The sequence below is a fragment of the Cavia porcellus genome, unplaced genomic scaffold, assembly GCF_034190915.1.
Source record: "Cavia porcellus strain 051 isolate PalLab524CR breed Dunkin Hartley unplaced genomic scaffold, mCavPor4.1 scaffold_13, whole genome shotgun sequence".
NCBI lineage: Eukaryota > Metazoa > Chordata > Mammalia > Rodentia > Caviidae > Cavia > Cavia porcellus.
Window position 1 is genome coordinate 45,789,200 of NW_026947496.1, and position 17,549 is coordinate 45,806,748.

General features: G+C 36.5%; 1 protein-coding gene across 1 annotated transcript in view; it reads right to left on the bottom strand.

Annotated features, from left to right (window-relative positions):
• Taf3 (TATA-box binding protein associated factor 3) overlaps nt 1-17,549 on the bottom strand; it is a 154,237-nt gene that overhangs the window by 37,806 nt on the left and 98,882 nt on the right. The window contains exon 3 of the mRNA XM_003473415.5: nt 358-2,180. Within this exon, the coding sequence (XP_003473463.2) occupies nt 358-2,180 (1,823 nt within the window). The remainder of the gene's footprint in view (nt 1-357; nt 2,181-17,549) is intronic.

The window sequence follows — 17,549 nt, forward strand, 5'->3', positions numbered from 1 at the left end:
TAATAGTTTATAGTGTATGATTAGATTCCTCTCAAACTACACATTTTTAATAACTTTCAGTGCATATGGGCTTAATTACAAGTCTATGGGTTTTAGAATTAAAATAAAAAATTTTTTGGTCTTTGTTGAGGCAGGGTTTCACTATATGGATTAGGCTGGCCTTGCACTCACTTTGTAGCCCAGGCTGGCCTTGGACTCACAGCAATCCTCCTGCTTACAATGAATTTTGCAACCTTTTTACAAATGTGTTTCTGAGGTGATTTATATCCAGAATACAGATATAATTGCTGGCCTTGTTTACCTGTATTTTTCACTAGAACTTCGCTCAGCTAGTGTCGAAAATGATAAACTGCTTACTTTTTCATGCTTGTGTTTCTCCTTTTCTTTTTCTCTCTTCTCTTTCTCCTTCTTTTCTTTCTCTCTTTCCTTCTCTTTCTTCTCCTTTTCTTTTTCTTTCTCTTTCTTTTTTTTCTTCTCCTTTTTGTCTTTTTTCCTTTCTTTCTCCTTCGGCTTCTCTTTCTCTTCAAACAGCTTTTCCGGGAGCACAGGGGACGGGACAGGCAGCAGGGAGGGGACCCGCACGGCGGCAGCAGGGCTGAAAAGGGGCAGAGCCGCGTCCTTTGGGGGCAACACCAGCGGCGCTGGTAGCGTCTTCATTTTATCTTCTCGCCCTTTCTCTTTAGCTCTTTCTTTTTCTCTTTTCTCTTTATCTTTTTTGCCCTTTTCCCTATCTTTCTTCTTATCTTTATGCTTCTCCTTCTCCTTCCTCACAATTCCATCTTTCAATCTCACTTTTGGATCAACATCTTCAAATTCTTTTATTTTAAACTTATAGGGATCCGAATCTTCATCTTTAAGGAATTCCTTCCATGGGTATTTCGTTTCCTTGCCAGCTTCCTTTTCTTTCTCTTTCACTTTATCCTTCTCTTTGTTTTTTTCTTTGCTTTTGTCTTTTTCCCTCTCCTTATCTCTCTGCTTTTCTTTCTTTTTCAATTTAGTCTTTAGCTCTTTTTTCAACTTCTTCTTTACCTCCACAGAGGAAGGCAGCTTGGTCTTCTCCTCATATACTTTGTGGAGAGGCTCGGGAGTGGGAGGAGAAACTGATGGGGAAGAGATGTAAGGGAAGTTGGCAGGCACACTGGAAGGTGTGGCCAGTTTTGCCTTCCGAACAACCTCATCTATTGAGGCATCCATTGTCCATGAGTTATCAGAACTTGGAGTTCCACCTGAAAGAGGCAGAGGAGTGGACCCTGACTTTGTGAAATTGTTTGAGGAAGTGGAAGCTTTTGGAGTGGTACACTCCGAACCTGAAATTCTCTTAGGGCTGGTAAAAATGTCTCCTTCAGACTCTGACCCCGAAGAAAACTCAAAAGGATCTGGCTCCCTCTCAGCACAGGCTCGTGCAATCACAGCATTAATAGAGTCATCAATTGTTTTATCAGTTACAACAGCCTTTTTTGGCTGAGTCTCATTATTCAGTTTCCCAGCATCAAGAGGAGTCTGTGTTTGTTTCACTGGGACAGTCTCTTTATTAATTTTTTCATTTATTGTAGCTGAAGGAGTCCTATTTGGTGTTTCGGGTCTGACAGGTAGTTGGGGAATATGAGTCGTAGTCTTGGGGCTCTTGGGACTTTTGGGGCTCTTGGAACGTCCAGGTGATTTCTTTTCTTTGGATACAGTTTTTGGTGACCGAATAGGACTTCCAACTATTGCTGGTGATGGGGTAGTTTTAGGTGATTTAGTTTTCTGTCCTGGAGAAGTAGTTTTGGTCTTTGTTTTAGGTGTGAATGCCTTTGTCTCTAATGGTTTTGCAGTTGGAATTTGTGATTTTGCTACTGGAGCCAACATTGGGGGCTCAGGTGACGGAGGTGCTACGTCAGCGCTGTCCTGTACATGGACTGGAGAAAGCATGGGTGGAATCTTCTGCATATTTATTGAGCTGAGTGGTTCTCGAGCTTCCAATAATACTATGTCTAGGTTGTCTCCTTTAGTGCTTAATAGTCGCGGTCGCTTCATGGCAGGCATCTCTTCAGCTTCAGGACTGTCCAATGGTCTCTTACCCAAGAAATTCTCATCATTAATAATTTCCTCCTCCTCCAATTCATCATCTTCTTCCAGGGGAACCTGCATGGCTTCTGCCGATGTACCCCCATCAGTGGGTACCTGTTCTTCTTCTTCCTCTGGTAAAGGGAGAAAAAAGGAAGATTATTAGAATGCAGCAAAAGCTTAAGAAAAAAATATAATTCTTCAAACATAATTCTAGAAAGGAAATTACTGAGTATGTAGAGAGTGAAACAGTTAAGTTTTCAAGGATCGGTTTTTTTTTTTCATTTTTATTGGTACTGGGGATCGAACTCACGACTGCCTGCTTGCAAGGCAGGTGCTTATGCTGCTGAGCTAAACCCCCAGCCCCAGTTTTCAAGGATCTTTCCAATCTCTGTGGCATCATGCTTCAAGACTGGCAATCATTAACAGCGCATGCACAAAAGGACTGAAGTCTTTTCAAACGATCTGGTCCTAACTTCAGGATCTAGACTTTGCTAAGCATCTCCAATTGTCTCCTCCTCAATTCCTTTCCCAATTGAGTAAACACTCCCTATTTTCATATTATTTTTGTGTGCTTCCCTCCTCCTATGCCTTCTAAAAATCAAGAGACACATTATGATGTGACTACTAATCCTCAAAAATGAGAGAAAAGTATACTCTTTTAGGGCTTTTGTAAAATTTCAGTTCCCCGGACACAATATGTATCCTACTTACCATGTCTTTTATCTTGCTTGATGCAGGCTGCTGAAGAGGCTGTACTGTACAATGCTACACATTTGGTTTCAACATTTGAAAAATCACTTGTAATGACATTTCAGCTAGAGTGTTAGTACTACAGAGCAATGGGCCTAAGGCAATCTCTCAATTTCTTTAAGTCTATGTGCTGACATTTAAAAGAGACTGTTACTTACTCTGAATACTTGAATGAGTTGTTATAAGATCATATTATTTACTTTTACATAAATTAATCATATAATGCAAAATAAGGAAGGCTGAAAGAGTTACAGGAATAATTCGTGACCTAAAAGAGTTCAGTTTCTTGAGGGAAAAGAATGAGTGATTAGGGCCAGAGACAGATAAAAAACGCTATAGAAGTTCAAAGGAGAAGGAGAGACTACTACAATGCCAAGCACATGGAAAAGACCTTAGTAATTATGTAGTGTGTAGAATAGTTGGAGCTGGGAGTTGTGTAAAGTTTAGGATAAAGGACTGGAAGCAGGTCACAGGGAGTGGATAAACATCAGGGACAATTTGTGTACAAAGTTGGGTGTAAGACGGGACCTAATAGTAAGAAAGTTTAATAAAACTGTGTCTAGATCCTATGATTCTGAATTCCACAAGAAGGAAATGACCTCTGTCTCACTGGTAATTTGGGCCCAGTGAAGCTTTTAGGCAATAGAGAAAAAGTGTGTGTGTGTGTGTGTGTGTGTGTGTGTGTGTGTGTGTGTGATATATATATATATATCAGAAAGACCACATGGGCAGAAACATGATAGATACGTGGTTTGGGAAGAGAAGTAACAGATCTTAAAGAAAACAGACAGGTGAAAGGTATCATGATTTAAGGAAGAGGCAATAAGAGTCTAAACTTGAATAGTGGTAACAAGGAAGCAATAGAGGTAAATGATGCTTTAAAAATATAACACACAGAATCTAATAAATGATCAGGTATGAATAAAGGAAAGTTTCAAATACAATTTAAGGCTTCGAGGGCTAGAAAGTGATAAAAGTTCATGAGGAATATCTACCTGTAAAAATAGGAAGAAGAAGAACTAAAAGAAAAATATGGAGGATCAAGCATTAAAGAGATCAAAGGAGTAATAAGTTTTAAAAAGGAAGCCTAGTGAACATAGTCAGTGCTTTCTAGGTCCACGGCACTCAGGCTAATAGCAAAAGTCACACAATAAAAGCATTGGGAGGTGACGGACAGTAGTGAATGGTTGAGGTGATATATGTAAAAGCATTCTGTAAGCTAGAAAATACAATGCAAGTTCAATGTATGACTACTGCTGTCATTGCTTGATGGTGACATGATCATCATCCAGCACATAAGGCAGAAACACAGGCGTCACATCAAACAAACTACTTTTCTCACTTCCCCTCCAAATTTGAATTGTGGACACAAGTTTGACACTCCATAACCCAGTTTGGTAAGAACCTCATCACTCACAGCAAGCCCCAATGCACCGCTCACTCCAACGTAACATACACTGGGCTGTGCCACCCTTCTGCGCTCTTGCACAGGAAGTTCCTCTGCCTGAAATGTCTCTGCCCCTCTGACGTGTGCTATTTCTTCTAAGAAGACTCTCACCAAATGTTGTTCTTCTAACACTTTTCTTAACAATATGTGATGGCTACTTATACCTTTGGACTCTACATGCAATAAAAAAAGCCTAGAACAATGGTGGTGAACTTTTTAGAGACAACCACCAAACTGCACTCCTTTATCACAAGGTGCCAACACTACAATTAAAACTGAATACTAAGCTTTAGTTTAGAAAAGACAACTCTATATTAACATCTTTTGTCTACAATATTTACTCTTCGTTCCTTTCTTGTCCTAAACATACTATGTTCAGATCACTGACTCTTCCCTTCTCACTCTTAGGAGAAGGACAGGTTGGACTTAGAACCTGTTCCATTGCTAATAGGTAAACATACAAAAATCAGACAGAGAAGAGCTTCAGGATATTTTCCAAGTGACTGAAAGCTTTAGAACGCTTATTAGTATCATTATTTTTAAGTTTTAAAGAGACTTTTCTTACTGTGGAGAGGGTCATAAATCCCAAGGATACCAAGGCAGGGAAGGTTTTGCCTCAGAGAGCATAACAGGCCTGAAGGATATATCAATGTGTGCTTTGTCTCTAAAACTGGGAGGCTAATTTGGATGTGGATTAGTTCTGAGAGTCAGTTCCCTTGAGAGCACTTTAGCAAGGTCATGGACGAGCACAGGGAAACTGTTCTAGCACAAGTGGTTCCTGTAGAGGGGAGACCCTGGATTAGAAAGATAGTTCTAGTTCCTCCGGATGTAAGGCTTTAAAATAAATCTGAACTGGAAAATTAATGTTTCCTATACTATATGTAGGAAACTGAGTTATTTTATTATTGTGATGGTTAGAACTGGTAAAATGGCTGCCAGATAGGTAAATGAATTGACGTATGTAAAAATAAAAACATATTAAAAAAATCTATTATCTGCTTTTTTCATTTGGCTTTTACTGTATTTGTAGATGGCTTGCTTGTTTCTGAGCATGACATAAGTGATATTATACTATAATGTTTGACAGCTTCTTTGACTCAACATTGTATTTTCTGAGATTCACTCAAGTTGACACATTGTCATTGCTGAGGAAAAGATGACACTTAATAATCCATTCTCTGGGGAGGGAAGTTTTCCACTTGAGTGAATATATTTTATTTTAGAAATATAACCAACTTAAATAATGCAATTGATCTAGTTTATGCTTGGTCAAATGGAAACTCAGTAGATGGTTATGCATGAGTTTCTGGCTTTTTATTGCATGGATAATTTTAATTCTATGTTCTAAGAGTTTGCAATAAGAAATATATTAGAGCTACTGAATGGCTTGCCCTTTCCTTTGTGTAAAGGTTAATTTCAGATTGACAGCAGTGGATTGCAATAAAGTATTCTTTATAGTAATGTGTGTAATTAGCATCATTTACTAATAATCTATAAAACATCCTATGTTTAAATATTTTCCTACAGTCTTCTATAAAATTACATAATTTGCAATAGAAGTTAAGTATAACATGATATCTGACATAATTTCTATTGTTTCAGTGCTTTGAAATCAAAGGAAAGGTCTCTTTTGTACATATGTGATAAACAAGCATTGGAGAAAACACCAGTCCAGGGAAAACAGATTTTCAGTTGTTAGATATTTAAGAGAGTTCTTCAGCTTCTTAGAGCTTTCTCTCTTGACCCAACAAATGTGGACATTATCATCATTCATCGTAAGAACGTAGTTAAAATTAATCACGGAAATACTGAAACTTCTAAATAGTAGTGCTGGTTGATAATAGAGGTATCTCATGAACTTAACCTCACAATCTTTTTTGAGAAGATTAAAAAATAAACAAAAATTCTCCTCTCTGTAACACTTGTAAAACCACGTAACAACAGCACAAGTTCAGTAAGTTAGTATCTATGGGTCAAAACAGATAACCACCTCAAATATCTCCTCTAGAAATCTGCAATGAAGGTGGTTAGGCGTTGTTGAGACTTTTTTGTTTTAAAGAGAATAAAACAAAACAGAACAAAGCAGATCAGAAAAAAACAATGCAAGAAACACAGGATTGGGGCTAGGAGTTAGCTCAGTGGCGTAAGTGCCTGCTTGGCAAACGCAAAGTCATGAGTTCAATCCCCGGTACCAAAAAAAAAAAAAAGAAAGAAACATAGGATTTCAAGGCAACAGGAAATCAACCGTGGCTACTACAATGTCAGGCAGATTTTTTTTTCTTGGCAGTACTGGAATGGAATGCAGGGCCCTTATACTAAGCCACATTTAAAACTTTTTATTTCTCAAGTCTTGCTAATCACTAAATTTCCTGGGCTGGCCTGGAACTTGCAATCTTTCTGCAAGTTCCTGCCCTTCCCAGAGTGCTAGGATTATAAGTACAAGCCACCAAATCCAGCAAGACTTTTTAAAATTTTTTTTTAAAGATGTTGGATATTTTAGTAGGAGGAAACTAGTTTCTGGATAAGTATTAAAACTTGTGTTATTAAAGGTGGAACCAGGAATTACAAAACCAGTCTTCTTTTCTGCTTGTGTTAAAATGTAGCTAAAATTAAGTGATACTGGCCTTTCATTTGTTCCTGTGAGAATTTATTTAAAATTACAATATTTGTTAAGGTTATTAGTACCATCATTCATCAAAGAATACAGAGAGAGAAAAAAAGACACTTAGCTGCCAAATAAGAAGGGACTTTTCTTTCTGCCAAATGTTTCTGTACGTAGGGTACTATGGTTTGGATCTCAAGTGTCCACCAAAGGACCATGTGTTAACCATCTAGTTTCCAGTGTGGTGCTACTGGAAACTGGAGGAAATTGTAAACAGCATGCCTAGTGGTAGGTTTTTCAGTCCCTGGGGTGGAAGGAGATTGTGCAGCTCTCTATTACTTTCTTCCCACAAGGTGAGCTGCTTTGTTGTACCAGATGCTCCCACTATGTGCTATTTTGCCATAGGCATGAAGCAACAGGACCAACCAATCATGAACAAAATCTCTAAAACTATGAGCCAAATAGCATTTTCCTCTCTAGAAGATGCTTTTCTTATGTATTTATTTTAGAAATATATAGAAAAAGTGATTTTTTATTAGAAAAAGTGATGCAGTGATATAACTAAAGTGATACAGCTCAAGGCCACAGTTTCTGCTTGACAAGCACAAAGTCCTGAGTTCCAGTACCAGGAAAAGCAAATCAAAGCAAAACAAAACAAAAACAAGAAATTATGTGAAATATTGGTCCAAATGCCAGAGAAAACCAGGAGCCTTGAAAGGTTCAGAGAATGCCAAACTGAGGAGCTTTAGTGACAGATAAGCCTTCTGACTATGGAATGGTCCTCCTGTCTTTTCTTCTACTCCTCTGAATCCTGAGTGCTCTGCTGGGCAAGGAAGACATTGATGCATGTTGCAGTGGACTTAGTGTTGCTGCAGAACTTTATAAAACAATGCATGCCACGTCCTTACCATACGGTCTAACACAGTGGAAGCATTCAATAATGTTAGCCTGCTTTCGTTAGTTATTATGCACATATGTGTATATGTATAACACAAACCCATTAAGGGTACACTGGTTTCAGGCATTTTTCTAATGAATTAATTCAACTTTACCCTTTGATACAAAATAATGAAACTCTTCAAACAATAATATGCATAGGTGCTATTACCATGTTCTTTATGACTGTGCTTTAACACAAAATATTGAAAAATTTATAGCATTCTCTACTTCAAGTCAACTAGGATTAATAGCATTAACCATTTAACTGTTAAGGGTACATCTCCGTGGCACTGATTCCATTCATATTGTCCTATCATTGCTGCCATTCACTTACAGAACTTTTCATTTTCTCAAACTGAAACTCTACCTGTTAAACAGTAACGCTCTATTCCTTCCTGCCTTTACCCCACACCACCCCTGGCAGCTACCATTCTTTCTGTCTGTATGAGTTCATTTATTTTAGAACCTCACACATCCAGAATTGTACAATATGTGTTCTTACGTAACTGCCTTATTTTATATCATAGTTCTTTCTTTCTTTCTTTCTTTCTTTCTTTCTTTCTTTCTTTCTTTCTTTCTTTCAAGGCAGGTTTTGTTCTGTTGCTCAGGCTGTCTTTGAACTTGTGATCCATCTCAGCCTCTTAAGTAGCTGAACTTGGCTTTTACCCTACCGTGTTGGGGACCGAACCTGGCGCCTCGTGCATGCCAGGCAAGCACTTCACCACTGAGCCCCATCCCCAGCCCTCATTTAACATAATTTAGAGACTTGTTGTGACATGTATCAGAGTCTTGTTTTTTAATACTGAATAATGTCACTATGCTCCATTTTAGTGATCATTGCATTTGCTGATGGGCACTTGAATGCCTGTCTTTTATCTCTTTTGAATAAAGCCACTATGAATGCAGCTGTAAAAAAAAAAAAAAAAAAAAAAAAAAGAAATTATGTGAAATAATATGAGTGATTCAGTACAAATTCATTACCACAAGCAAAAACACAATTTAAAGAGTTCATTTGGTAGCCAGATATTTTATGCTTTTTAAGGTAATTTCTCATTAAATGGTCAATGTTTCTAAATCAAAATTTGATTGTAAAATTATTTAATTTTTAAATTTAAAATAGTTTTCAAAAGTCATAATAATACTATAATGAACTCATGAATAACCATCACCCAGATCCACCTATTATTTACATTTGTCTTACAATCATATAATCATATAATTATTATATGCACTTATGTAAATTTACAGTAAGTTTTTGGGAACTGTTTGAGAATAAGCTATAGATATGGTCCTCTGTCCTAAGTAAGTCAGTATGTGACTTTAGAACAACAGTAAAATTCTTTTTTAAACACAAAAGAAACAAAATATATCCATATTAACGTCTTTTAAAAATTTCATAAATGCTGATAGGCACAGGATACCATAAAGTCCATCCCAATTTTCCTTCATTAATGATACATATAGTCTACACTCCCTACTTCCCTGAGGAATAATGAGAAAAACATGCTTCTTAACCAAACTTCTCAAACAAAAACAAAACAAGGCAGTGAGGTCTGAACATACCACAAGGATTTTGGGAAGGTTAATTCTAAACTACTATAAATATTGACTTAGAGCAAAATATCTTTTAACTAGAATGGTAAAGGCCTTTAAAGAAACACTATAATCTAAACAGCTTATAGACATTAGGAAAAAAGGAAATTATTTGCACATGGCATGAAAGCTTTCTAACTCATTAGCTACACGCTTGCACATTGCTCTGCAATTCAGTGGCATGTTCGCAAACTAAGCCTAAAATATGTATCCATTTTTAAACTTTAAATAAAGACAGCGAAATGCTACCTGCATCTATTTCACCCAAATTAAATGTACTTATAAATTTATAATGATTTGTGGTGATTCTTAAATGCTTTTTAAAAAATACATATGCAGAGATGAATTTCTACATACAATGACACAAACTTTCTCATTGGTCTATGCATACCACTGCTTTTTATAATAGATTCCTCTATTATGAAAGGGTTATATAAAAATGCATATTTTTTGCAAAACACATCCTTACATTTGTCTTGATATTAGATTACATTTACTATAACCAGTTCCTTGAAGTTACTCAATGCTACTGGTTCATCTTTACATACTCATTTACTTCCTGTAAACAGAACGGGAATACAAAACCAAATAAGATACAAATTCCTGCCAAACATATGTTTGGCCATTGGTTCAAGTAGGAGGCTCAGGATCTGTACAAAGTACACATATATCCATATCAAGGAATACGAGGGTGGAAATGGAAATGATGATTGAAAAGGGAGCTGGACAGAAATTCGTCCTTAGGATCCGTTCCAGTCACAATCTACTCAGCCATCTCCTGAGACCTACAAAATCTACAAAATCAAAGTATTGACATCTCTTTTAATCTTTACATATAATTACCATACATGCAAAATGATCTAAAGGGTAAGACAGAATTATTTTTGCTCCTAATTATCCCACTGAAAAACATGCAATAGTGGTTGGAATTCTGACCCACTTAATTTGTGTCTTTGGATAATGGTAGTATTTTTAAGATGTCATTTTGAGGTATCTTTAAAATAGTGAAGCTAACAAACAAAGTTATCCCACATCTGAGGAGTGAAAAGGCTAAGCAAAATGAAATGTGAAGTGAAATAATTTCACGGAATGTTGAGAGATGAGTAGGTTTGGAGCACAGGATATTGCCAGGAAGGTCTGGGACAGACTCAGGCAGGATACACTATTGGAAGCAGAGGGAGCCAGGCACACCTGGCAAATAACAGGTAGACACACAGTGAATGCCTGGTTAGGAAAGGAGGAGGAATGATAGAAAAGACAACTGTCACCCATTTCAACATTTTATCTTTTAGTTCTAAAAGAAGCTTAAAAATTTAATTCTATCTACATCACCTTACAAAATATTTTTAAAGTCATCCAGTGTATAACAGAAATCAATCTTTCACTATACAGAGCAACATGTCTAAGTGGGTATGTATTTTTTAAACAAACCTATATACTTAAAAAAATAAAATTCCCAGCAAAGACAAGACAATTAGGTAATGACTATTCATACAGTACAACCGATCAATACCACAATAAATTAATAGTAAAGTGAAGATGGTGTGTTATAAATACCTATATACACACTGACCTGTAAAAAAGCACTATTTCACTAACATTCTCCACAATAAAAAACTAAAATGCTATATAAGCAAGCCAACCTGAAATGACACCTAGTATTATAAATGGCCTAATCTATATGTTAATACTGTTGTATCACATAACTGCAGCAAGACTAAGATAACAATATGACTTTGGGGTTTCTATGGCTACATCCTGAGCTAACGTGCTGGGAAGGGCTGGCTGCTGACACCACACAAGCATTCTGAGTGCTTCTTTTTGGTTATTTATGATATGATTTATGATAACGACAACATCTCCTATTTTCTCTCCTTCTCAGATACAATAAATTGCTATCGTTAATCACCCTTCTTGGTTCAACTATGATTACAATAGTATAATAGAACTTAGCTATGGTAATACTGTGATTTTTTTTACAAGAATAAATACAAGTAGATCTCTTCATACAATGCTCCTACATCTAATATTTTAATAACCTTCCTTTAAGTCTTTCAGATCAAACTCTGTTACAACCAAGATTTCATATCCATGATTTTAAGTTGTTGATACAAATCAAATTTATAATCAAGAACCACACATTCACAAATCACTATCATTGTGATTTTCTTAAACTTACTACAATGCTAAGACTGTGCAAACAACAGGGCTTTAAAAATATATATATATTGCTAAAACTAATTTTATTGCTGTTCTCTTTGCTCTAGAACAAGAAAAATCAGTCATTCATCTATTAGAAGACAAAATAGTAGAGAAAGAATAAAACTTTGTATTCATGGTCTTATGGACCAGAAAGAGAACTGAGAAGTCAACCTGCCTGCCAGCCTGTGAGTCAGCACCTGCTGTTGGCTGGAAGAAAACCAAGAATCAAGCCCCCTTTTTGTGAGCCAGCCAGTGTGTGGGCTGGGACACAAGAAAAGCCTACTACCCAGGCAACCTACTGATTTGGAGGAATAGAGGCTGTGATGATAGCAACTGAGGTACAAAAACAATTTAATGTTTGTATTGCTTGATTGACTTTGCCAGCCTCAAGCCAGTAGTCTCAGCACCTATTCAGAGGATAACAATATGCAATATAGAAACTATGGGGGATTTCCTTCTGTCTTGTTTTTGAAATTTAATATTGTTCTTGCTGTTTGGTTTTGGTCCATTTTATTCCTTTTAAAAAAACAAAACTTGTAATCATACACACCTGTATGATGTACCTCTGCCAACTACTAGCTATGTAGTTGCTTAATCATTCTGAACTTCAATATCCTTTTATGTCAATTTGGGTTAACAGAAAGTACTACCTCTTTGGCTTTGGAATAACACTAAGGCAGAATATATGAAGCACTCTGCAAAATGCTTAAGACAAGCATTAAATTGTAAAAAAAAAAATCGTTTTCTCCCTGCACCTACATCCTTTCAATGGGCTGGTACAACTCTGATGAAGAGGTACTTTCCTAGAGTGTGGGAGCCGGGCTGCTTCCTTTGCCAGGTGGTTGAAATCAGCATGTGACATTAGCAGAGGTTTGAAAGGTTTGAAGGCATTTGCACACTGCTCTTCACCCTCTGCCTACTCTAGGCAATTACCATGGGTCTAGAACTGAGTCCAAGTCAGCCTGCTAGAGGATAAGAAGTGTGCAGGCCAGAGTCCATTCAAAGCATCAAGCATATAAGTGGGGCCATCCACTCCAGTACATACATGAATGAGCACAACCATGTACAGCAGAAAAAACACATGGCTAAGCCACCAAAATGGCAACTCAATAGAACTGTGAACTAAGAAATAATTGCTACTTTAAATTATTAAATTTGTAAGTAGCTTGTTATATAGCAGGTTACATATTCAGACATATATGTACAATTAGTTCTTGTTATTTGTAGCAGTTACATTATTATAAAGTGCCTGTGAATCCTGAATCGTGAATACTAAACCACTATACATAGGGGAGATACAGGGTTAGGTTCTTGTGTGCCTTTGGTCAAAACACTTTTAGCAGGTAATCAAATAATCTTGAAAAACACTTTATTTCATATCTATTGTTGATTCATCAATTCAAAACTACCAGCTAACAGTAATAAAACTTCCTGAAGGAAGCTTATGTCATATATATTTTTTCTTTGCCAAGCACATAACCTCTCATGCTTCAGAACAGTGGATGGTATTGTGAAATTTAAATATTAAATCATGCACAAAAAGTACACAATTTTAAAAGTATACTCCTGCACAGACCATGAAGACACTTGCTTACTGTAAGTGGGGTAAAGTGAAGGCAGAGCATCACCTCGTTTTGTCTCATGTCTGGGAACAAGAACTCTGATTGATCCCCTATTTTGTTGATTAGTATTTGAATGAATGTAGGCATGCGAAGCACCTTGGGGTTACAAGTACTCAACAGTGAGCAAGGAAGTTCACAAAAACAGAATTTTTACAGAAGGAAGATCAACTGTATATATAGTTCTATGAATATAAATTCATTGAGTACTTTTATGAATTAATGATTTAAAGTAGAAGATTTTACTTGACAGTAATTCCAGTTCTCAAAAGTATTTCATGAAAAGTATAAAATACTTTATGAATTAAAACACTATAGCTGAGTATGGTGGCACACGCCTGTAATCCCAGCACTCAGGAGGCTGAGACAGGGGAATCACTGGGAGTTGGAAGCCAACCTGGGGTATGTAGTGACCTTAAGACAGCCTGAACTACATGATGAGACCATATTTCCAAACCAAGCAAACAAAAAGAATTAAAACACTGTAACTCTATCTGGTGAGGTATTTTCCCTAAATCCAATCAGGGACATGTTTGAGCTTAACTGAAAGAACTAGCCTTGTGCAGAGTGTTCTGCTCAAACCTCATGACCTTTCCTTGAAGTTCTGGAATACGCTAAGGTCTCTTCCTCATTAAGGTTTCCTGATTTCCTTCCATAGAACATACATCCCTCAGGTATGCTTGTACTTCCCCTCATTCTATAATGTTCAAGTTTAATACCCTTTTCAAAGAAGCATTCTCTGGTCATTCACTTTATATACCCAAAATAAAGAATCACAACTTTATAACTTTCATCATTAATGCCCCAACCTCATTCCCTAACTAAACCTCACTAAGACAAGAGCTAGGTTTATCTGTAGCTGTGAACCATTACCATTACAGGCTGATGATTAAATATAAACTTTATGATAGTGTGAAAGTGATATTCATCATGTTAGCAATAGGACTTTGAATTTTAAAGTTTCATCTTTCCCAGACTAGTGATATTCTCTAGGAAACTCAGGGGTAAGTAAACAAAAGATTTCCGCTCTGATGAATTTTACTAGTAGGGCATATAGGCAATAAGTTAACACAAAGGATAGTTCACAGTGATTTGGTGCTAGAAAGACAAAAAAGTATAACTTGTATGGGGAGCAAGAGCTACTTCGATACTTAGGAAAACCTGACATCCAGGCCTGGTAGGAGAAAGATGAAGGAAGTCACGTGATACTGCTCTGAAAAAGCATTTCGAGGGAAAAAAGACCAAGGGCAAAAGCTGTGCTAGAGAATCATCTCTGCTGCTGGGGGAGAGAGGAGCAGCTGGAACTGGCTGTGTGAAGAGAGCAGAAAGGCCTACAAGCTGGGGAACTGAGAAAATCTGGGGCCAGTGTTAGACCGGCAGCCTGACTGGAAAAGATCCAGGACCTCAGGGAGAGAAGGCTAAGGGAGAGGCCTTTAGATGCTCACTTTGTGTACTAACAAGACAATTCACACATAAGAAAAACAAAAGAATGGGAAAATAACAGTTCTTTACTTCACAAATGGAAAAAGGTCAGTAAAATGAAGCCACACATGATTCGGTCAGAGATAAACAATGATACCAATAGGAAATGAATTATTACATGAAAACATACACATACACACACACACACACACACAAATTCACTAAGCAAGCATGATGAGCATTACTATCCAAGATTCATAGTGTGAGGCAAACTGACTTTGCAAAAACTTAAAACACAGTCCTTTAATGTTACAGATGCTGGAGGCCAATCCACTTAAGAATGCACATTGAGAAAGGCTGCTTATTTTTGGGACTAAGCCTAATTCTATTTTGTATATTTCCACAAAAATAAAAATAAAACTAAAAGTTACATCTACATTTATGCTGTTTGCTGCTATATTTTTATATTGCACATACTCATAGGTACACAGTAATATATATGCTCTTAAACAAACCTTTATTCTAATTTAAGAGTACCCCAGTGCTCTAAATGACCTTGACAAAATTCTGAGAAAAAAAAAATCTCAAGACCTGGGGCTCCAAAGCTATTTTAGAATTAACTCTGAATAATTGTCCCACAATATGAGTTTCTTGATTAATTGCTTAAGATAAGGTCTCCTTTTTGTGGTGGCCTCCAGTGGCTCCCTCTCGTTCCCATAATCACTTTTGTCTCATTCCTCTAAACCCTGGCAGGCTAAGAAAAAAAATCAGAGATATACCAATTCCATTACTTGAGGATTAGCTAAGAGATAACCCTGTGTATTCCATTACTGACCATTATTTGAGTAATTATTCAATAACTAGAGTACATTTGAAAGATGCACTAATTGTTTTTTGAGGCTCACTCTGGCTTTATATCAAAAAAGTTCTAAATGTTACATCCTTTTAATACTGCAAATCTACATCTGGGTTACATGAGGAAATGTGGTAACTTTTACCATATTTTGTTTTTCTTTGATTTTTTTTTTTCCTAAGGAAAGGTAAAAGCTAAAAAAATAGTCTGTTAAAAGATCTTACTGACCAGGGGCCGGAGACGTAGCTTAGCAGCACAGCACCTGCCTGGCAAGCATGAAGTCCTGAGTTCAATTTAAAACAAAACAAAACAAAACAAAAACCTTACTAACCAGAAGATTAGGACTCTATTTTTGACCAGATTCATGTCTTGTAAGAGTTAGATTTCTGCATAATTTAGATAGAAAATTGGCAGAGGTGGCTGTTCCATCTAATTTCAGCAAAATTAGTATTCAGCTACCTGAATTTTTGGCAGCATTCCAGCGTGTTTATCCAAGGCAAGTAGAGAAAAGAAAATTGACAATCATGCCTAAACAAGTTAGTTTCTCTCTCTACTTCTACTCTACTTCCTGCAAAACACACACACATACACACACACTTTAAGAAATGAGTGAATAATTTCAAAGATACAGTTAATAAATGGATTCATGAGTTTGCTTTCTTTTTCTTATGCATATCAAAAGCAGATGGAACAAGAAGAATCCCCTCCTTTTTCGACATACAGAGAACCCTACGACAATAAGCTGACTCAAACGTGGCTTACTAAGGAGCAATGATTATTTACTTATTTATTTATTTATGTCTCACTACGCAGTTCAGGCTGGCCACGCACGCACTTTGTAGTCCAGGCTGGTCTTGAACTTGCAATAAACCTCTTGCCTCAGCCTCTGAGCGCTGGGATTACAGGCATGCCCCACCACACCTGGCCTTATTTGTTTTTAGACAAGCATTTAATAGTATTAATCCATTTTGAAGTTAAAATGAAGCTAAACTGCAGATTAACCAATGAGTGTAGTAAGCTTATTGCCCCCACCATCCCATTTGAAGTTAGCATGGAGCAGTGAGGTCTAGCTCTGTGTCCAGTATATTTCCATAGGAACAATGAATTTTATTTTATTTTATTTTATTTTAATTTTATTTAAGGAGAAAAGAAAAAAAAACAGTGAAAGGGTACAAGTTATACAGATTTACAGAAGAAAAAAAATGAACAGTAGGAAATCACTAGTTAATGGATTACATATTGCCATCTTAGAAATAATTGGAACAATGAATTTTTTAAAAGCTCATTTATCCTCCAAATAAAGCAAAGCAGTTAAATCAATTATTGGCTATCTGTGCTGACAGATGGAAATGACAGTGATGATACTTTCAAATTCACTCATAATTGCTTCAGAATATTTCTTTAAAAAGCTGAAAAAACACATAAATATTTTCTTACTTAGCTCCTCCTAGAGCTGTATTTAGCTGGGACTAACTGAAGTGTGTTTATACTTACAGTATATGCATTTAATGTTTATTGAGTAACTATTAGTTGCATGTGTTGAGCTTGGAGAAAACCAAAAAGCATTTATTCTTCAAGCTCATATCAATTTCATAACTAGTAGTGTCCAAGTTTGGTGGCTTTCAGATACTGCTGAAAGCGAGGCTGGAAAAAGGAAGGTCACTGGAGCATAAGGTAATGTTTGGAAGCCAGGTAGAAAATGCCAGCAAAAGAGAGATTTCCACTTAATAACATTTGCTGTACATCCATGTGCTTTAAGAACTCAACTATGAAAAGGCCTTGAAAACGTTTATACACAAGACATTTACAAACCAGACACAAATGTATCAACTAAAATGTAACTGATTGCAATGAGTAAGCACAGTAAAAAAGTGGCTTAGACATAAATTTCAAAAGCAGCACCACCCAATAGAAATATGAACCACATAATATAATTTTATATTATCCATACTGAAATACTTTAAGAAAGGTGAAACTTATTTCAATAATACATTAACTCAATATATTAACCGTATTATTTCAACATATAATCAATAAAAAATTATTATTGAGATTTACTTTCTTTTCATACTA